This window comes from Leptosomus discolor, chromosome 12 (genome assembly GCF_034619465.1).
Source record: "Leptosomus discolor isolate bLepDis1 chromosome 12, bLepDis1.hap2, whole genome shotgun sequence".
In the NCBI taxonomy this organism is placed as follows: domain Eukaryota; kingdom Metazoa; phylum Chordata; class Aves; order Leptosomiformes; family Leptosomidae; genus Leptosomus; species Leptosomus discolor.
Genome location: NC_141402.1, coordinates 19,420,308 through 19,441,659, shown reverse-complemented (window position 1 = coordinate 19,441,659; position 21,352 = coordinate 19,420,308). Strand labels below are relative to the sequence as shown.

At 52.2% G+C, this 21,352-nt stretch overlaps 1 protein-coding gene across 14 annotated transcripts; it reads left to right on the top strand.

Annotated features, from left to right (window-relative positions):
• Positions 1-1,887: 1,887 nt before the first annotated feature.
• Positions 1,888-20,704, top strand: PAX6 (paired box 6). Of its 14 annotated transcripts, XM_086472246.1 has the most exons (12): positions 5,898-5,907; positions 8,828-9,021; positions 9,155-9,166; positions 9,828-9,869; positions 9,963-10,178; positions 10,770-10,935; positions 15,516-15,674; positions 16,522-16,604; positions 16,888-17,038; positions 17,161-17,276; positions 19,372-19,522; positions 20,344-20,429. In XM_086472246.1, exons 1-12 carry the CDS (start codon positions 5,898-5,900, stop codon positions 20,427-20,429), a joined length of 1,386 nt encoding a protein of 461 aa, XP_086328372.1. The 14 variants fall into 14 exon arrangements, with proteins under 14 accessions (XP_086328369.1, XP_086328375.1, XP_086328372.1 ...); XM_086472243.1 differs by lacking the exons at positions 5,898-5,907; positions 9,155-9,166; positions 19,372-19,522 and adding exons at positions 1,888-1,900; positions 20,514-20,704 and having other exon boundaries at positions 8,828-8,958; positions 20,344-20,482; XM_086472249.1 differs by lacking the exons at positions 5,898-5,907; positions 9,155-9,166 and adding an exon at positions 1,888-1,900 and having other exon boundaries at positions 8,828-8,958.
• Positions 20,705-21,352: the final 648 nt, after the last annotated feature.

Here is a 21,352-nt window from a genome sequence, read left to right as displayed (position 1 = left end):
CCTTGGCAGAGTCGTTTGTCTCCTCATTGTACTTTATTTAAGAATGCAATGGTTGTCAGGGCTCTTATTCAATTTCAAGATACTTTATTGATGAGCTTTGACTTTTAGCACTTTTCACATGTCAAGAGAAGTCAAGTGTATGCGGCTACGACTTCATTTTATGCTTTGCGCGTTCATACTCTCCACTTTCCGTGGTGGCTCTTGGAATTTCTTTTTCCTGTCCCTTCTCCTTCTTCCCTTTCTTTCCCCCAAGGCTTTTTTTTTTTTTTTCTTTCCCCCCTGTGCAGACTTCCCTCCCCCCTCCCGCCCCCCACCCCCCCACCCCCCGCCCCCCGGACCACTCGCCATAACCGATTGGGACACCCTGAGCTCGGACTGGTGCTCCCAGTGTAACCTTAAATGCATGCGCTGAGGGGTTGCTTTAGAGTTTACTGAGGTGTGTCTTAATAGTCCGGCATTCAACAAATGTACTTGTGGTGTGTGGTCAGAGCAGCAAAGTCATTTACTTACTTTCCCCCTCGAGTTTCTGGCAGCCAGTGCAGGGGCTCCCTTTGCAAAAGGCGGGGGTGGGGGAAGCCCCTTCAGCGGCCGGGCACAAAGCAGCGGCACTGCCCAGCGCCCGGCCGCTGCCCGCCCCCGCCGCAGCCTGCGGGACACCCCCCGCCCCAGCTCCTCCGTGGTGCCTTAAAAAAAAAAAAACACAAAAAACCACACACACAAAAAAACAACAAACCAGCCCGACAGCTCTTAGTCAACAAATGGCACGTGGGAGAAGTTTGTGAGTGTTTGGTAAAGGACTCTTCAGGGCCTTTCACAAGAGCCCTCAATACACAAAGTAAATGGTGTATTTGCTCTGCTCTTTCCCGGCCGGGCAGAGCCTCCCGCGCCCCGGCGCTGGGAGCGGGGAAGGGGGGCTGCCGGCCTCGGGGAGCTCCGGGCGATTCACCGCTGACAAAGCGCCTGTCTCCCAAATATTTATGTCTTTACCATTTGAATGTTATTTTCCCCTTATCTCCATTGTCGGACGGGAGCGAACTGTTTAAATGCAAATTGACCTTTCCCCCCGCGCCCCCCACCACCACCGCCACCACCACCACCCCCCCCCGGCCCCCCCCTCCCGCCTGCCCCCTCCCCCAACCCGACCTGAATTAACGCGCCGGTCCCCGGCGCAAGGGGGGGGGGGGAGCGGGGGGGGGGGGCAAGGAAAGGCCCCAGCTCGGAGGCGGCGGGCGCGGGGCCGGGCGGCGGCGGCGGCGGCGGCTGCCGGGGCCGGGCCGGGCGGCGGGTGCGGAGCCGGAGCGGGGAGCCGGGCCCAGCGCATTCATATTCAAACGGCTGGGCCAATTGAGCCGTGCCGGGCGGCGGGCGGCCAATCGGCGGCGGGGAGGCGCTGGCGTTGCTTTGCATACAGCAATATTTCGTGTGGGAGCGAGGGGAGCATTTGCATGTTGCGGAGTGATTAGTGGGTTTGAAAAGGCAGCCCCGGCTCGGCCGCATTTCCCGCTCTGGTTCAGGCGCAGGGAGGAAGTGTTTTGCTGGAAGATGATGACAGAGGTCAGGCTTTGCTAATGGGCCAGTGAAGAGCAGTGGAGGCGAGGCAGAGACCAAGGCACACATACATTAATACACTTGAACCATCACCAATCAGCATAGGTGTGCTCTGTCTCTCTCTCCCCACTTCACTCACACACTCTTTTATCTCTCGCTCTCCAGTCACTGACAGCCCATTTTATTGTCAATCTCTGTCTCCTTCCCAGGAATTCAAGATCACACAACCAGCAGCTTCAGTGGAGAAAAACTATTTTGCTGGCAACTCTTTTTAAAGCACCATCATTTCAAATCAGTGCGCTCTTAAACTATTGACAGGAGCTTTGACAACAAGACAGGATGCCTCATAAAGGTGAGTCTGCTCATTTCTTCTCCCAACTTCTCCCTCCTTGCATTTTAATATTTAGGCAGGGCTCTCGCTCTCTCCTCCTCTCTTTCTCTCTCTCTCTCTCTCTCTCTCTCTCTCTCTCTCTCTCTCTCTCATATTGCCATTTGCATTCCGGAGAGCTTCCCAGGGAACTTTCCAGCCCAGGAGCTCACAAACTTTCTGCCTTTCACATGAGCCCGTGTCCTCTGGAAAAGCTAAAGCATCTGACCAGGAAACCAATGCCAACACCAGCAGCAGTAATTCCCACGCAGCGTTTGCTGGGCAGGGAGATCACAACCGCCGGTGCCTGTGTGGCCGATGCCGCCGGTACCCCAGCTCGTAGGGGCGGCGGGGCCGGAGCCCGGGTCGGGTCGGGGCCGTGCCTGCAGTCCCGGACAGCCGTCCGGGACTGCAGGCACGGCCCCGACCCGACCCGGGCTCCGGCCCCAAGCCACGCCGAGTGGGAGGGAGGGAAGTAGCGCCTCGTTGCCCCCGAGGCGGCCCCGTCCGCGGCTTCTGCTTTGTGTTTCCGCGGTCTCGGTTAGGGAAGGATCACCCGTGATCGTGGGGAAAAAGAAGGAGCGAGCGGCCGGGAGAGTTGCGCAGGGGGAAAAAAAAAAAAACAAAACCAAACCAAAATAATAAATCACATCCTAGGCCAAGTCAGCTTCCAGGCGCGGTACAGGCGGGGAGCTGAGCGGAGCTGAAGGGCTGTCAGCTTTAATCAGCCACCCGGGGATCTTCCCAACTTGTCCCTAGTGCCGGCAACTTTCCCAGCTCCGGCGCGGGAGAAGCGCCGGGGGCGCGGAGCCGCCCGCACCGCGCACCGCGGGCCCCGCCGGGCGCCCCCGCACCGCCCCGTCCCTCCTCGGCACCGAAGCGCGCCGTGGGGATTTTTTTTTTGCTGCCTTTTTAAATCGATATGCTTTTAAAATATTTTTTCTTTTTTAAAAAACCACCTTAATCTCGCTTATTTCTGCAAAAGGCACGTAGTCGCCCCTTTGATCCCCCCGCCCTGCGATCCCCCACTATAGAAAAGCCTTTTTTTTTTTTTTTTTTTTTTTTTTTTAAGAAGTTGAGAACTCTTCGCCGTGGGAAAAAAAAAAATTCCTCCTGGGAAGCGCAACAATAAACTTGATTCTTTTTCCCCTCGCAAGTGCAATTGGAAAAAAAAATCTGGATTTGAATTTAACCTTGTAACGCTTTGCACAGAGGTGCTGCACGGACGCGCAGAGCAGCAATAATTTCTGAAAAGTTTAAAAACAAACTTTCTCGAGCGATTAAAGGTACCTGGCAGAGGCTATTTTGGAAAATGACAACAACGTCCTAGAGAAGAAAAGTGACTGCATCTTCTCCATCTTAGGGACATAAAATAATAAAAGTGGCCCTTGACAATAAATGTTTATAGCTGCTGACCTTTACCAACGCCTAATCGCAAAGCGATTCGTTTTTATCTTTTTCCCATTTGCCCCGAGAACGTGAAACTTTGTCATCTTAATGTCTAACTACGGTTTCACCGTGAGAGGGGGGAAAAAATGCTATCCGCCATCAGATTATATCAAGATTTCGAGACTAAAAACCGATTTACAGATTAGGCCCGACCCATCAGGACACGGCGAATTGCTTTCCCTTTCTCGCTCGGGAGCCGGCCGCGTCCCGCCGGCCCGGTGCGGGTCCGCAGGTCCCCGCGGGGGAGCAGCCAGCCGGGGCGACGGCGGAGAAGGCGATTTGGCGATCGCGTTGCTTCGGGGTGCGGGTCCGGCGGACCTCGGCCGGGGATGCCGGGCCGGTTGCTGGAGGCGTTAGAGAGTTGCTGAGCAGAACCGCAGCTCCCTCGCCCCACGCCTCCTCTTACCTTGCTGAGGCACTCGGCTATCCTCGCCTTCTATTGTAAAACGCTCTCGGCTGTGTTTGGGGTTTGGTTTGGTTTCGTCGCTTTTTTTCCCCCTGTCTTCCTCGCCTCTCTCTCTTTTTTTTTTTTTTTTTTTTTTTTTTCTTCCCCCCTCCTTTCTTTTAAATCCACTCATTGTCATTTCTGAGGTCCGTGCTGGCAGAGCTGAGGGCTGGAAGTTTAATGGTGGCTTTCTGGATGGCTTCTTTAACCCCGTAGGCCCCACGTTTATGAGTTGTGCGTGAAATATGTGAGGAAATTGTGTCTGAAGAAGTGGGTTTCCCGTTCGGTGTGTGTCTATGCAGACGTGTTTGGTGTATTAAAGGGATGGCTTCACGTTCAGTTCAGCTGAAGGAGATACCGCCACGTCTCCATTGAAGTACAGTGTAGCTTGCTCTGCTGCTAATCAGGTAGCTCTCCAAAGAGCAGTAAATATTTACCAGTTAAAGTCTTCATGCTGCGAGAAAGTACTTGTTTGATGTTTATTTTTATGGATTTAAGATTACTAAAAGCTACTTAATAAATTATACCATGGCTAGTCCTGAATGGGGAAACGTGCCTCTTTGAATTCTCCATCATATGCAGGAAGAGTAAAATTAATATTCATTATAGGCGCAAAAGAAAGAGAATGAGTATTTTTAGGTGAAAAAAAAAAAGGAGAGAAAATGAAGGGTGCGACTATTTCATTATTTTACCTCCTTTTTTTTTAGCAACCCCTTGAATGGGCTCTTTATTGTAATTGTCCCTCCCCAATTGAGCACCCCACTGAGCTGTTGTATCTTTTTACAACCCCTAACAACTCGCACCAGTAACACAATTACCGCCAGATATTTATAACGAGAAATTACTTTTCCATTTTCACCCGCGACGATTTCAAATAAATACATGGGGATGCATAAATAAATAAATAAGTGGCCGGGGAGGGGGGGGGGGGAGGGAGGAGGAGGAAAGGAGGGAGGGAAGGTGGCGAGAGGAGGAGAGAAGGAGCGGGGGGGGGGGGGGGGGGGGAAGAAAAAAAAAGGCGCTGGGGACTGTCCAGTCGCTGGGTCAAGGCAGGCACTAATGAAGGGAGAAGGGGCTTGTTTCTCTGCTCTTTGTAAGTTGGAGGGTTGTTGGTCCGTTGAGTTGGGAAGCTGCGCGGCCGGTTAAGGAGCCTGGGTTTCTGCACTCGGGGTTTGGGTAGAAGAGCAGAATGGAGGCCATTGTTCGCTTTCTGTAGGCTTTGTTTAACAGTTCTCACCCCCTCCTGTTCTTACTTTTTAAAGCAGTGAGGCGAGGTAGACAGCGTGTGTCACAGTACAGTGAAAAAGGGGAAGATCTAAAGACCAAAAAAGAAGTTAATCACAAGACGGGGAGTTTGGGGGAGAAAAAGTTGCTAGTGCCGCGGGGAAAGAGAAAAAAAAATAAATAACTCCAGGAAATACCCGGAGGTAAACATGGAGCCCCGCTCCCAGCACGCAGGGCAGCCGGCGGAGGCCCCCCCCCCCCCGCCCCCGCCCGTGTCCGCGCAGCCCCCGCGCAGCGCAGCGCCGCCCGCCCCGCTCCGCTCCCCCCGGCCCGCGCCCTGCCGCACCGTACACCTTCCCGGCGTCGCTCCGCACTCTTTAATGTACTTCTTCTGCTTTGTCCTAGAGGGAAGACTTTAACTAGTGACACGCAGATGTGCGAGTCCCTAAATTGTATGAGAGGACAGTCCACCCCGCTTTCAGGCAAGTTTAAAAACATGACTTTGGACTCTCTTTGTGATTGTTGTCGCTCCACTTAATACACCACCTCAGCGAAGGGCACTAACGACGAGGCAATACGCCACCTGCATGCAATTAAAACGAGAAACCACTTGGCGGATTGTTTTTCTTAAATATTTTTTTCGCGTGTTAGGGATACATGTGTACATTTTCGCCTTGAGGTATTAAAGCCCCCAAATCCTTAAACTAATCGGGGAAAGACGCCTAAGGATAACAAAGTAAGCCTGTGAGATATTAGCCTCTCTGCAGCTTAACTGTGTGCACTACCTCCCCTGATTAACGCCTATTTTATCACTGATAGACTGCTATAGGCGAGCCCCGTGGGATACTGCTCTATCAGCCCAACATGCAGAACAGTAAGTGACTCCGCGCCCCTTCGCGGCCGCGGAGGGCAGGCGGGGGCGGCCGCGGGCGCGCAGGAGCGGGCAGGCAGCCCGGGGCCGAGGGGTCGCTTTGGGGCGGGGGAGGGAGGAGGCTCTGCAGGGCGCGGTGGCCCCTGCGCGGCCGGGAGCGCCGCCCGCCCCGTCGGGGCGCGGGTACCACCGTGGGCGGCGTGGAGGGGCCGGGAGCGCTGTCACGGCTCCCGAGCCACCGGGGCTTGCCCCGTTCGTGGCCCAGACCCTGGTGTTTGTCCTAACCTGCTCCGCAGTGGGAGTTGGGGCAGGGAAAAGCCACCATCATTCTAGGTGCAGTTCCCCGCCACCTCCTGGTTTTATTTGCTTCCCTATTCTGATGGTTTTCGTGGATTATTAAGGGGGGGTGGGGGAGGGGGAAGGCTTTTTTTGGTGGTTGTTGTCATTGCTGATGTTGTTTAAGACCTCGCCAACGGGCCTGCAAGCTTCTCGGAGGGGAAAGCGATTGCACAACGCGGGAGCGCATGGACACACAGTCGGGCGCCGGGGCTGGCGAGAGGCGGCCTTGCCTTGCGCTCCGGCGGAAGGGGCTACGCGGATGTCGGGAGGACCGGGGGTGAGGTCCCAGCCAGCCCGGAGCAGGCCCCCTCTCCTCGGGATGCGGGGTGGGCTCCACGCCGGAACACCGCGGGGTTGCGCGACCTCGCAAAATCGCGACGGCCGTCGCGATTTTGCGAGGTCGCGCAACCCCGCGGTGCTCCTGCGCGGGGGGCAAGCTTATCTTGCGCGTGTAGCGGCGGCGAGGAGGGCAGGCCGAGTTGCGCGGCCCTTGCGTGGGGCCTCGGCCCCCACCTCAGTGCTTCGCCGGGATCTCACCGGGGATGCGCGACTCAGGGACCCCTTTGTCATCCCCCCGTTAAACCGGTTAATAAGTTGTCCCCGCGTGTGAGGAGCATCAGGAAATACACCGGGTTTGGAGGCTGCTCAGAAAACCTCGGGTGGAGCTGTTTTGGTGGGGTGTTTTTTGGTTTGGTTGTGGGGTTTGTTTTGTTTTGGGTTGGGTTTTTGGTTGGTTGGTTGGGTTTTTTTGTTTGTTTGTTTTTTTTGTTGTGTTTTTTGTTGTTGTTGTTGTTGTTGTTTTTTGTTTTTTGTTTTGTGGGGCCGCTGCGTGCGTGTCCGTGCCATGTATTTTCATTTATCCCGAGAAAAAACTGAGCCTCAGCCCGGAGAGGGCATTACCTGCGCCTCGCAGGGACGGCGGCTGCTGCCCTTGGCCGTGGCGTGCCGCGGGTTTATGGTAATGGGGGAATGCCTTCACTCGGCCGTTTGGGATCGCCACTGCAAAACGCAGAAAAGATATCATTCGGGTGAAGCCTTTATTTTGTTTAAAGGTCGCGGCGGGCTCTTCAGGCTTTGTGTTAATAACTCCTGGGTGTATATGGTGCAGAGCATCCAAATTGACACCATATGTTTTCCTATTAGATGACTAGCAATAGAATACAAGGCGCATAATCATTGCCACTGGGCGAGATCTACACCGCTCTCCAGGGAAATTATATAATGATTAAGGCTTAACCTTTTAAGTGAAACTTTGATTTTGCTTTCTCCGCTGCCATTTTTTATGTCGGCGAGCGTCCCTCCCTGAAATGGGCTCCCCGCACGCATTTATGGGGACGGGGAGGGGGGACGAGGGCTTGGGGGGTGGGGTGTGTGTGTGGGGGGTGGGAGAGCCGCCGAGGGACTGCGCCCCCGGCCGCCCCCCGCCGCCCCGAGCCGGCCCGCCCGCCGGGGCGCAGGCGGGGAGGGACGCGGGGCTCCTCTCCCCGCGGTGGGAAGCGCAGGTCGCAACGCCGGCCGCGCTGCTGGGCCGGGGCGGCAAATTCCCCAGCCCCGATGTCACTTTGAATCCATTGCGCGGGGAGCGCGCCCCCTCGGTTGTGTCCGCGCAGAGCCCCCGGCTACCTCAAACCGCAGCCTCCCTCGGAGGGAGAGCGAGTAGAGTTCAATCTAGTCTGAGTGATATCCAAATGCGGACAGAAAGGGTCGTTTTATCATGCTACTATTTGTCGTGACGATGCAATTTTCAAAAGCAGAGTACTGTCATAAAGTGACACGCCTGCCACAAGTGCTCCAACTGATCTTTTCAATTAGCCTTCCATGCATGATCCGGGGCGACTTCCGCCTATTTCCAGAAATTAAGCTCAAACTTGACGTGCAGCTAGTTTTATTTTAAAGACAAATGTCAGAGAGGCTCATCATATTTTCCCCCTCTTCTATATTTGGAGCTTATTTATTGCTAAGAAGCCTGGGCTCTTGGAGTCAATTTATCAGGAGGCTCCAAAGAGAGGAGAGCGGAGAGCGCGTAGAGCAGAGCTTCTCCAGGGAGACTTCCTCCAAAGCCTGGAGCTTCAGGTTGGGCACTGGCGAGGCAGCCTCTCGCTTTGCTTTTGGCGAAGCGAGCTGCGGCTGTGCGGATGCAGGCAGGCTTGGTTGGGGTTGGGGTTGGTTTGGGTGGGTTTTGTTTTGGTGGGGTGGGTTTTTTTGTTGTTTTCTTTTTTTGGTGGGGAGGAAAAAAAAAAAAAAAAGGCCAAGCAAGGAAGCGACCCAAGGCGACGCAGCCCGCAATATTCCGGGCTTTTGGGCTGGGTTTGGGGGTCCGCCGGTGCCGCGGGTTTCGCTGACGGGGAGTGCCGGCGAGGGCGCCTTTCGGAGTCGCGGTGGCTCCCGGGGAGCGGCGGGCGAGGACGGCGCCGGGGCCGGAGCCGGGCCGGGCGCGGTGGCCCCTGAACGGGCGGAGCGGAGCGGCGGTGCTTGCGCGGTGCTGCGCGGCGGGGCGCGGAGAGGAGCGGCGCGCTGCCTCGCTCGTTCCGCGGGCTCTGCGCGGGAGCGGAGGGTGCTATGGTGGGCGCTGTGCTTCTCGCAGGTCACAGCGGCGTGAACCAGCTCGGCGGGGTGTTCGTCAACGGGAGGCCGCTGCCCGACTCCACGCGGCAGAAGATCGTGGAACTCGCTCACAGCGGCGCCCGGCCCTGCGACATCTCCCGGATCCTGCAGGTGAAGGCGGCGGCGCCCCCCGTCCTCCCACCGCTCCGCTCCGCTCCGCTCCAGAGCCGCTTTGTCCACCGCTGGCCGCCCGGGCGCTAATTGCCGACCCCCCCACACCCACCCACCCACCATCACCGCCACCACCACCCGCCTTCCAGCCTAATAAAACGATCCATCTGCTTATCTCGATTGTTGCTGCAAATAGACCTTTCTACGCGTATATTTATATACACACCTTTTAAAATATTTTAAATTTTTTTCTTTTGTTCCCCTTTATTTCCATCCGGTGATAACCTGCACTCTCGTTACAGTTAGTTCGCTGTAATAAACTGAATTATACGGCTCAGCATAATTCCAGTTTCCTCTCCTTCCCCCCTTCCCCCCGTATTTACTTATGATTTTGTGAGATCTGTATGCATTTGGCGTGGCTTACTGCTTTTTTATTTTTACCTTTTTTTTCTTCTAAAAAGCAAAAAAAAAAAAAAAGAGGAAAAAAAAAACCCTCAAAGCCACGCTGTTTTAGCCCGAAATCTGTCTTTACGGACACTAACGCGATCTGGCGCAGCTCAGGGGTACTTTGTAAATGTAGGTCTCGATAACCCCTCACTCACCCTGTCCCCCGCAAGTACTCTGTCTAAGAGCAGTGAGGACGATGGAGACTAGTCTGGCTTAGCTATTGTTCACATGTAAGGCGTATTTTAACGTTGATACTAAAGAATTACGTTTTGACCAGATTTTTTTTTTCTTCCAAATGTTTTTAAAGTATCACTTTTGTAGAGGGTAGGGCCACGAATGTGTTTTTTTTTTTTTTAAAGAAAAAAAAAAAAGACTCTCTAAGTAAGTTCTCATACCATTTAAGGTATATTTTTGTGTTATAGACCCATGCAGATGCAAAAGTCCAAGTGCTGGACAATCAAAACGTAAGCTTGTCATTGTTTAATGCATACTTAAACAATTTTATTTTTGTCTTGAAATTATTAATAATGTGATTTTCTGTCCGCTTCCCTATCCAGGTGTCGAATGGATGTGTGAGTAAAATTTTGGGCAGGTATTACGAAACTGGCTCCATCAGACCCAGGGCAATCGGAGGTAGTAAACCGAGAGTAGCGACTCCAGAAGTTGTAAGCAAAATAGCGCAGTATAAACGAGAGTGCCCCTCCATCTTTGCGTGGGAGATTCGAGACAGATTACTATCAGAGGGGGTCTGTACCAACGATAATATACCCAGTGTAAGTTCATGAAAAAAACCTTCCTGTGTGCTGTGTACAATGCTGGGTAGCCGTAGCGAGCCTCTGCTTCCTTTGTTTTGATATCAGATGAGAGGATAGCAGGTTCACATCATTTGCATGTGGCAGGGTCAGAGCATTTTTTTCATACAGAATCTGACAAATGCCTTTAAGGAGGGAAAAAAAAAATATAAAAAAATGCGGGTCACCCCTGCGCCTGGCGCCTCAGGACTGCGAGCATCAGTCGAAGCCATCACTCTGGTTTTGCAGGGTTGGGTTTGGGGCTTTTTTTCTTTCTTTTTTTTTTTTCCTTTTCTCCTTTTTTTTTTTTTTTTTTTTTTTTTTTTTTTTTTCCCCCGTGGTTTGTTTGTTTGTTTGCACCACCACCAGCAGTAAGCGAGTCGGGGCGGCTGGGACACGGCGGTACGGGGCGGCCGCAGCGCGCAGCCGGCGCTCGGGGAACCCCTTGACTTGCGCCCAGGTCGAGCCGCCCGCAGCGCGGAAGGGGCGCGGAGGGGCGCGGGGGTTGCGCGGGTGGCTCGCGGGGAGCGCGCTACCGCACTACCATTGCCTTTCCTGTCCTTTGCCTTCCAGGTGTCGTCGATAAACAGAGTCCTACGCAACCTGGCTAGCGAAAAGCAACAGATGGGTGCCGACGGGATGTACGACAAGCTAAGGATGCTGAACGGGCAGACGGGGACCTGGGGCACCCGGCCCGGCTGGTACCCCGGCACCTCGGTACCCGGGCAGCCCGCCCAAGGTAAGGGACGGCCCGGCCGCCGCTCGGGGCGGCCCGGTTCGGCTCGGCCTCGCCCGGCGGAGGTGGCCCCGCCGCGGGTCCCCCTCGCCCCCTCCCCGACCGCCTCCGTGCGGAGGGCGCTGGGCGGCTTCCTGAGGGCAGGGGCTGAGGGCGTCCCTCCCGCCGGCTCCCCGGGCAGCTGCGGGCAGGGAGGGGGGCGGCGGGGTCCCGGCGGGGTCCCGTCCCCGTCCCGGCGGCGGGCAGGGGAGCCCGGGAGCGGCCGCGGCTCCAGCCGCGTCCGACGAGCTGCGGTGCCGGCAGCCGGGCGGGCTCCGGGGCTGGTCCTTAACCTCGCCCGTCAGCTCGGTAATTAGGGCTCCTGCTCCCCGCCTGGGCCGCCTTCCGCGCCGAGGTCTCCAAAGCCGAGGAGATCGGTAACTATCTCCGTAGGGCTGATTATAGTTCCTCCTCAATGGACCCGAAAGAACTTTGTAAATATAGGAAACTGTTTATCCTGAAGATTAATAGGTATTTGTTGTAGGAATGACAAGGGGATAATATGAAGGATAATGGGATGTTACGTTACATACTTAAGATGGTTAATGGCTTCTTTTTGAATACGGGCTCTGTTGAGGCTCGGCTCTCTCCCTGGCTGTGGTCATTCCTTTAGAAGAGGTGTCTATATACAACAACCTGCTTTTTGTTTTCACCCCGCAAGGAAAAAAAATCGGTAACAGTGTGCGGAATATCTGGTACAAAGGATGTTTCTGTCACACGCAAGAATTTGTTATGGGAACAATTCTGTCGCTATGTAATTGCTCATTAGAGATCGTTTTGTTTCTCATTAAGGCGACATGAATAAGCGTCTAGTTGAAGGAGACAGCTGTAGAAATGTTCCACAGGAGACCTCTGGACACGATATGGCACCGCTTGCCAATTAGACATGTCAGTTTTAAGAGAAGAAAACAATCTATGAAGGACACTAGAAAGATAGAGCGGAGCCCTCGCTTCCCCCCACCCCCACTTTGGTGGTTTGGTGGGTGTTGTGGTTTTTGTTTTTTTTTTTTTTTAATTTTGTTTTGCCCCACGTCCCCCCGTCGGGGCTGGGACGGCTCCTACCGGCAGCCTCCCGCCGGCTCGCCCCTACCTGCGAGCGCCCGGGGCCAGTCGGGGGCCGCCCCTGCCCCGCTGCCGGCACCCCTGGCCCGTCCCGGGGCCGCCCGGCCGGCGTCGGGGCGCCCGTCCTTCCTCTGCCCCGCACCCGAGACCCAAACCGCGGAGCGGTGCGCGGCGGAGAGGAGCGCGCTTTCCGCCCGTGCGGCTCCAAACGGCCCGGGCGTCCTCCTTTCCCCCCGGGTTGGTTTGTTCTTATTTGGTTTTCTATTTTTATTTTTATTTTTTTAAAAAAAAAGGAGTTAAATGGAGAAATTTAGGGCGCCCCCCTGCCTGCCCTCCCCGCCGCAGAGTGGTGCTCCCGGACCCAGCTCCGCACGGTACCCGCGGGTGCGGTGCGGCGCGGTACGAGCGCACCTGGGGCCAGGCGGCCCTTGGCCGCCCCAGCGCAGCGGCGGAGGCGCCTGTGTCTGGGGGGGGGGCGGGTGTCTTTGGAGCTGCTGGGGGCTTGTGGTGACCCCTCCCCGTGGCGTGGGGATGAGCGCAGTTTCCGCGGGGGAGCTCGGGCCGGAGCGTGGCGGAGCGGGAGGACCGCGGGAGCCCTCTCCCAAATTGCGGCTGAAATAAAGCGGTGCGGAGCGGTGCGGAGCGGGGCAGGGCTGGCTCGGGCCGGGGGTGCGTGTGTGCGGCAGGCGAGGCGAGGGGGAGGCAGGCAGGCACTTAAAACATCCGCATGGCAAAATTAAAATTAATAAAATGGATTTCCTCTGGAATATTCATGCTCCCTCTAATGTTTTTCCCTTGCAGGGGTATGTTACTGGATTTTAAGAGTCCATTACTCAAAAAGCATAAGGCGAGGTTAGGTCTCAGAGGGGTACAAATATGGTCTCAATCTGATAAACGCCATGCAGCAGTGAATAAAATAATGGATACATGAGGGCTGACAGAACAAAAAGAGACATCTCTATCCGGGAGAAATTCTCTAGTGATTTAGTGGTTTTAGGGATCACCGAGACACTGTTTCTTATCTTTTTTCTCCCCCTCCCTCTCTTATAAGACTAAAGCCTTCTATAGGATTTAGACACTTTCTCTTTCAACAGATGCTACAATGTTTTGATCCCAGTTCTATAGCTGAGAGGTGCCGCAATTGGTTTGCTATCTTTTTTTGCTTGTTTTCCGCCTCACTGATTAAGACACTAAGAAACTAAGGAATGATTTTATTTCCCAGCGTCTTTTTTTTTTTTTTTTTTTTTTTTTTTTTTTTTTTTTTTTTTTTCCAGGAAACAAATCCTATACCCAGCGTCAGATGGTCTGGCTATAGGATAATAGGGACGGACATTCACTCGCTTTCTTACGGATTAGGTCTGGAAGGTGGAACAGCCCTATTGAGATCGCTTCTTTTAGCTTGCCTTTTTTTTTTTTTTTTAAATAAATAAGGGGGGTCATTCTAAAAAGGAGATATCTTAATTGTCCCGCGCGGGGGTTTTAAATAATAATAAGCGAGTTTAACTGTAGGTGAAGCTTCTAGCTGGCTCAGAGGTTTGGGGCGGAGATGGGGAGCGCACCGAGACGATGTTGCAAAAAAAAAAAAAAAAAAAAAAATCTGCAAAAGTTTAAAAATAAGGGGCGGGGGGGGGGGCAAGGGTCAAGGGGGGCGCCCAGTTCGGGCCGGCCCTGGAAGGACGGGCGCGCCCCGCGGGTGCCATCCGCTCCGCGGCTGAGGCAGAGCGCGCTGCCGATCCCCGACGGCGCGGCGGAGTGGCGGCGGTGGGGGGGGGGGGGGGGGGCGGCCGTGCGTCCGTCCCCGCGGCCTCTGGGCAGCTTCCCCCCCCCCCCGCCCGGGTCCGTGCCGGTGCGGCCGGTGCGGACAGTGATGGATGAGGGCGGTGGCGGAGGTTAGGCGCGGCCCCCGCGGCGGGCGGGCGCGGCCCCCGGCGCTGCCACCAGCGCTTGGCAGGGCGGCTGCCCCGCCGCGGCGGCCTTCCCCGGGCCCGGCGGCTTTGTGTGCCCCTGAAAGGCAGCCCCCCCCTCCCGCCACCGGCTATTCACCCGCCGCCGGCCGCCTCAATGGGGCTGCGGCCGCCCATATGGTGACCACGGCCGCTGAATCCCTGTGTTTAAATGGGGGAGAAAGTTCGGGTTTTAAAACATTTCAAAGTGGTTGAAAGGGTCCCACCAGATCCTGTCACAATTCCACCCGAGCTTTGAAGGCCGGGGCCATTGTTCGCCGATTATAAATGATATTACTTTAAAGTTGATTTCCCACAATATTTAAAGGATGTAGCGGGAGTGTCGCTATTTATTTTTGGCGTAACTTTTCAAGGGAATTAGCATAAGTAGCCCATGCGTCCCTCATCCCGTCTCCCCCTTTATGCGACATCAAAACGCCTCGAAAAATATGCTTTGAAAGGAGAGGGAGAGCTAATTTAGGGACAACGACTTCTCTGCCTCGACAGAAACGCCCGTTCCTTCGGCCCCCGGCAGCCCGGGGTGCCTGCAGAGCCCCGCAAAGCCGGCCGGACCCCGGGCCCATCCTAGCGACCGCCCCAAAGGAGAGCACAATGAAACTTTCCCCTGTTTAATGACAGAAATTACATTAAAAGTGGTGGAAATGCCCTAATTAAAAATGTACCGCTTAAATGATATGCCAGACGTTCAGCTGCAGAATAGCGTATTTAGCTAGTTAGTGAACTCGCTACTATTTCTTTTAAAATTACATGTTAAAATTTTAAAAGAAATCTTACTTTTCTCTGGTGCAACACATTACAAAGAATGGACAGTCCTTTTATCTAAATATAAAATTCCATTTTCAGCAATTATAGCCTGTTCTTGGTGATGATATAATTACAGCTGTGCTCAGTAATAGGTGTCAAGGCAATGCACACTCATACAATAGTTGAATAAAACTGCAGAACAATGCAGGCACTTCTAAATTCACAACCTTTAAAATGAAATTGACTGTGCAGAATTCAAATAAAAACTGGATAAATATTTTTTAAAAAAGATTACAAGCTTGGTTTGGTTTCTTAATAGCATTTTCTGCAAACCTATCAACATCTAATTGATTAGATAGGAATTACTGATTATAGATAATCTGAAATACTGAACATCACTATTTTAAATATAGCAATAGGTAAATAAATGCAGCAGACAGAGCAGACTGCCATGGCACTTTAGCAGCAATTCATGGAAAGAATCACTTTCAGGGGAAAGTATTTTAATGCAGGTTTTATTTCAGAGTAAAAACAAAATGAAATTAAGACCAGGCAATCGTAATTCCTCATCTCCGATGTTTACGATAACGCTGGAAACTGAAATGTTTCCGTGTTACCTGTGTCATTAGCGCAACGTTGCTTTGATACCAGAGACGTTTTTAAGGGAGGGTGTCAGCAAACATGGCCGAACTTGTTTCCAGCTGTCTTATTTCTCTGATAGGGATCTTAAAACAAGGGTACCTGCGTTTCACTTTCTGACTCTTGGTTCCGCAGATGGCTGTCCGCAACAGGAGGGAGGAGGGGAGAACACCAACTCCATCAGCTCTAATGGAGAAGATTCAGATGAGGCCCAAATGAGACTCCAGCTGAAAAGAAAGCTGCAGAGAAATAGGACATCCTTTACCCAAGAGCAAATCGAAGCCCTTGAGAAAGGTGAGTGACATTTTCCTACGGCTGAAGCAGAAGAGAAAAGCAAAATGTGCCATGGCTATATTAAGAGCTGATCGGAAGCATGGCATTCATGTTCCTTACATATATGCATATATTGTAAGTCCATGGCTCCCTCCATGCTCTTTTATTCACTGAGCTCCAAATATTCATCAATGGCTGTGGTATGCACCGAAATCTGTTAAAAGGCCTTCAAAGGGAACCTACTCAGGGCACAGATCACACTGAAACGTTGGTGTTACACCCCAGGCTCCTCTCTTGGGGGATAAATGTCCTCCTGCCGACTGTGCCGTGTCCCCGGCTGGGCCGCGCTGCCGTATGCCGGGAAGGCAAGCGCAGGCAGCTGGGGCTGGCAGCAGCCCTCTGTGCCTGCCCCCACGCTCGCTCGCCATCCCCAGCGCTGCCACTGCCCCAGGCTGGGAGCAGGTGCCCTTTTCCCTGACCGGCCTGGGTGCACCTCGCCTCTGACCCGCTGCAGATCTTTGTTCTTATTTTCTGCTGTTATTTAGCAACATGCCATTTCACTTCTTGGTGACAGGGTCAGAGCTGCCTTGGGGATCCCCTCAGCGGAGGCAGAAGCCCTCACTGCTTCTTGAAAGATGCAGCATTGCGCCCAAGCCTGCCTATCCCCTTAGTGATACTCCCCAGCAGGCAAGACATCCTCTTTCCGAACACACACACACACACACGCACACACACACACACACAGAGAAAGCTCAGCTTTGATGTTTCTTAAGAGCATTTAGAGCATAGGCAGCGCAGGAATGACTCTGACTTTACAGTCGGCCACATTAACTCTTTGCAACTAACACAACAATATTTCCTTCTGCAGAATTTGAGAGGACCCATTATCCCGATGTGTTTGCAAGAGAGAGACTAGCTGCTAAAATAGACCTGCCTGAAGCAAGGATACAGGTACTGAGTTGCCGTGCAATTATGACTATTATTATTTTTACCATTAGTATTCTAATTTTGTTATTCCTGGCTTCTCAAAGCACAGGGCAGCCCCTATTTATGATTGGGTATTTGTCCATCTCCCCCTTCAGGAAAATAACAGCAGCTGGGGTTTGCTTTCGCATGCTGCTTTGCTGTGCTGCAAGCCAGCTTTCTATCAGCACAGCCCTGAGTTACGTGGGGGAGGCCCCATGCCTCTAGTCCTTGTAAGGTCACTCACGTCTCTCAAACACTATATTTCCAGGTATGGTTTTCTAACAGAAGGGCCAAGTGGAGAAGGGAAGAGAAGCTGAGGAACCAGCGAAGACAAGCCAGCAACACTCCCAGCCACATTCCCATCAGTAGTAGTTTCAGCACAAGCGTTTACCAGCCAATCCCACAACCGACCACCCCCGGTAATGCCACCAACCCGCCCACGTTCATCCATCCTCTTGGGAAAATGAGACTCTGAGACTGTATCGCTGACTGTAGTTGTGGTTAAACTAATGTGTTCATCTATCTGTCTATTCTATTATAGTTTCCTCTTTCACATCAGGTTCCATGTTGGGCAGAACGGACACGGCGCTCACAAACACGTACAGCGCGCTGCCGCCCATGCCTAGCTTCACCATGGCCAACAACCTGCCTATGCAAGTAAGTCCGGTGCTGCTGCCATGGCACGATGCTCCCTTAGGACTCAGCAGCCCCCGGGGTGTGACAGAGCATGGGGGGGGGCCCTTCCACTACAGGATGGGGTGGTTACAGACCCAAACCACGTTGCAGGGAAATCGGCACCAAAGGCTTGCTCGGCATCTGAAAACGTGCTCTATTTGGGAGAGTCACAAGGGAAAGGGCACTATAAGACCCTGTGCTCGACCAGCACTTTTCCTGAATTTTAAAAGAGAAAGGTCCTCAAATTCACAAGGCAACAAATCTGGGATAAAAACCCCCTTTTTTGGGGGGGAAAAAAAAGAGCCCGCAGTTAACCTATGGAACTCACTGGTGCAGTATTGTGGAAATTGCTGCCTGGATGAGCTGCTGGAGGGATCTGATCTTCTTGGTGTAGGTAATGTGGCGGCAGCACATTAGGAACACCTGAGAGAGGGAAGGATGTGATTAGCATCAGTGGTTATGCCAGCTAAGCCAGAATTGCAAGAGCTGTCAATCCTCATGCCTGAAAGCATTAGCTGATCACCAGCTGGGTTAGGAAGAAATCTATTCCTTTGGGGTCTGTTTCTATAGACCTTTCAGATGCAAAATTCCTCCTTTTTTAATGGTGGGGTTGGCCTAGGAAGGTGCTGGCCAATTACGGGAGTTTTACAGCTTTGTCTGAGGCACACAGCATTGACCACTGCTGGAGACAAGCGAGCAGATTAGAGAGCCTGACTCCTTCACTGCGGCAATTACTATGTTACTAATTGCTGAACCAAAATTAACCAAATAAAGTTAGAGTCTCGCAAGTCTGCGGAAAGAAATGACGTTGGCTAGGTCGCTATTTCGTGACGTTGGAGGCCGGCAGCACTGTTCCCGGCAGCGGGCTGAGAGTAGATGACAAAAGATCAAAAGGCTGATACGGGAGGGGACCCTTGGGAAAGCAGGAGGCCCCTGATTCACTGCCAGCCACTTGGGCAGGGACCTGGCACGTGTCACCTGCTCTGTAAAGACCTGCCTACGTGGCCACCATGGCGTGATGGCCATGCGATGTCGGAGCAGGAGGTTTGGCGGCCGAACCATCAGCATCTCCCTGCGGATGTGTGGCGCGTTGCTGGTTCTCCCAGAGCACAGCGTGTGTGCTTAGCGAGTGAGGCTGTCAGTATCTTTGGAGATGGCATGCGTCAGGGATGTGCAGACGGAGGAAAGACGTACAGCGTCGAGTCTCGTGCATCCGGAATGGGAATTACTCATCCCACTTCCTGCTCCCCTGCTGCCTCCCTGTGTTGGGGCTGCACTGGTCCCTACTCTCCTGGCACCCCAGAACAGGAGTTGCCCCTGCTTGGTCCCTCCCTGGCACTGTGCCACCCCTCACCACCTGCCCCCAGCTGCTCTCCCCCCTGGCAGATGGGGTTTTAGGGGTTGGAGTTCAGGTAAATGGAGATGTCTGGACCCCTCCCCGCCCCGGATGCTGCTGGCATGGGTTTGAGGTGACTGCGGTGCTGACGGGGGATCAACGCACATGGATGTGTGGGGTTGGGGTGACCGAGGCTCTGAAGGGGGATCAACACACCCGTTGATCCCCCTTCAGCGCCTCGGTCACCCCAACCCCACACACTGTGCATGTGTGCAACACGCTCGCAGATGCACGACCAGCCTGTGTGCCTCAGCGGAGTAATTTTCAGCTACACTCCTAATAGTTCTTTGTTACACCACCACATGTAAGGTAAGATGCTAGCCCTGCCTCTGGCTGCACATGGCATGAGACATCTTTCTTCTGCATAAGTACAAACAAGGTCAGGGCTTAGGCTTTGGTTCCTTGGCTTAGCATCTAGATGTCGGGACCTGCTCACCAAACATTTCTGAAAAGGCGCTGGTGACCATCCACATTGTTTCTGTAGACCAAAAAAACTCTGGGAGGAGGCTGCTTGGTCGAGCTCCTAAATAGGGCTTCACATCTAGGTCCCTGAATTTGAAACTGAAGCTCATTTTTGCTTGTGCACGCTGCTTCTGAGGGCTGGCACACCCACCCAGAAGAGCGTGATGCCGTGTTTACCTCCGCCAACGCTTAACGCTGTTCTGTCCTTTGCTCCCATAGCCCCCGGTACCCAGCCAGACCTCCTCCTACTCTTGCATGCTGCCCACCAGTCCATCGGTGAATGGACGGAGCTATGATACATACACCCCTCCTCACATGCAGACACACATGAACAGCCAGCCGATGGGCACCTCTGGCACCACTTCCACAGGTGAGTGGCCCCGCGCTCCCCTCGCCTTTCTGCCAGCGTGGCTTCCTTGCTCCGGCCATCAGGCTTTTCTCCCCATCGCTGAGAGCGGTCTCTCTGTCAGGTTTAGTAGCTGCCAAACCAGCCAGAAGATGAAAATGTATAACCTTGCGGGCTAGAGCAGAAAGTCTGATTTTTAAGCTGCTGCTGGAGGGGTAGATGAAAGACAGCTGATTAACAGAGGTGCCATCTGAATAGCAGTGCAGCGGAAAGCTCTTCAGTGAGGCCCCCATCCCACAAAATCTCCTCTGTGTAGTTAATTTCTAAAGCAGCATGTATTTTGTCGTTAAATTCCAGCAGAGATACTCACACCTGCGAAGTTAGGTGTACGTGAAAGTGTTTGTAGGACCAGGCGTGTTTTTACTGTGTCAGAGGCTGTTTTTTGCTAAAGGTTTGAAGTTATTGAAAAGGCAGGTAACCTGTAGAAATATTAATCTATGCATAAGAAGGCAAAAAAGGGTAAATGTCAGCATAAGCAGGAGCAAGCTAGACACATTTAAAACTAATAGAAACGTTCAGTGTATTTTGGGCTGAATTCCCAACTGGTACAAATGAGCCGAGGCTTTGGCATTTATCTCAAAGCATGACAGTTTATTTATAACAACAAATCAGTGAGATGTGCATAGGTTTTAAAAATACATACCCCCCCTCCCCGATTCTGCAGGCTGGTAGATGGCGAGATTTAATACTTACTGGAATACAAGCACAAATTTGTGAAACTGTAAAGCAAAAATTGTGCTATGTATAGAAAAACTAAAATATCCATTTCCCCCCTCAATTTTCAGGTCTCATTTCCCCTGGAGTGTCAGTTCCAGTTCAAGTTCCTGGCAGTGAACCTGATATGTCTCAATATTGGCCAAGATTACAGTAAAACATGTGTTAATTCTGTAAATGACTATATGGACAACAGTTGGATGTTCAGCAGTATTTTATAAAGGAAGAATGGCTCTCAGAGTACTTCTGTACTGCAACTGTGCCCTATGCTGTAACACATGGAAAAGACTTTCACATGGACCTTTGTACACTGAAGGCATTATATCAGTTGGAACAAATCTTCATTTTGGTATCCAAACTTTTATTCATTTTGGTGTATTATTTGTAAATGGGCATTTGTATGTTATAATGAAAAAAAAAAGAACAATGTAGACTGGATGGATGTTTGATCTGTGTTGGTCATGAAGTTGTTTTAAAAAAAAAAAGAAAAGGAAAAAAAAAAAAGAAGCCATGATCAACAAGCTTTGCCACGAATTTAAGAGTTTTATCAAGATATATCGAATACTTCTACCAATCTGTTCATAGATTATGGATTGATGTTCCAAGTTTGTATCATTCCATTGCATATAATTAAACCTGGAACAATACGCACTAGATTTATGTAAGAAAAATATCTGTTGGTATTTCCAAAGGTTGTTAACGGCTGAAGCTATGTGCAAACAGGGGTTAAGAGAGAACTTCGATGAAGAAAAGAGTTTGATAGATAAAAGGTAGATTGTGTCTTCGATATAATCCAATTTGTTTTATGTCGAAATGTAAGTATTTGTCTTCCCTAGAAATCTCCCAGAATGATTTCTATAATAAAGTTAATTTCATTTATATTTGACAAGAATATTCTATAGATGTTTTATACACATTTTCATGCATCATACGTTTCTTTTTGGTCGGCAAGAGTTAATTGTTCTTAGATATAGTTGTACTACTGTTCACAGTCCAATCATTTTGTGCATCTAGAATTCATTCCTAATCAATTAAAAGTGCTTGCAAGAGTTTTAAACTTAAGTGTTTTGAAGTTGTTCA

Bases quoted from the DNA above. Each gene is read 5' to 3' on its own strand.
- PAX6 (XM_086472243.1), top strand. The intron at 9,870-9,962 runs GTAAGCTTGTCA...TTCCCTATCCAG, and splicing joins AAGTGCTGGACAATCAAAAC to GTGTCGAATGGATGTGTGAG. The intron at 15,675-16,521 runs GTGAGTGACATT...TTCCTTCTGCAG, and splicing joins AATCGAAGCCCTTGAGAAAG to AATTTGAGAGGACCCATTAT.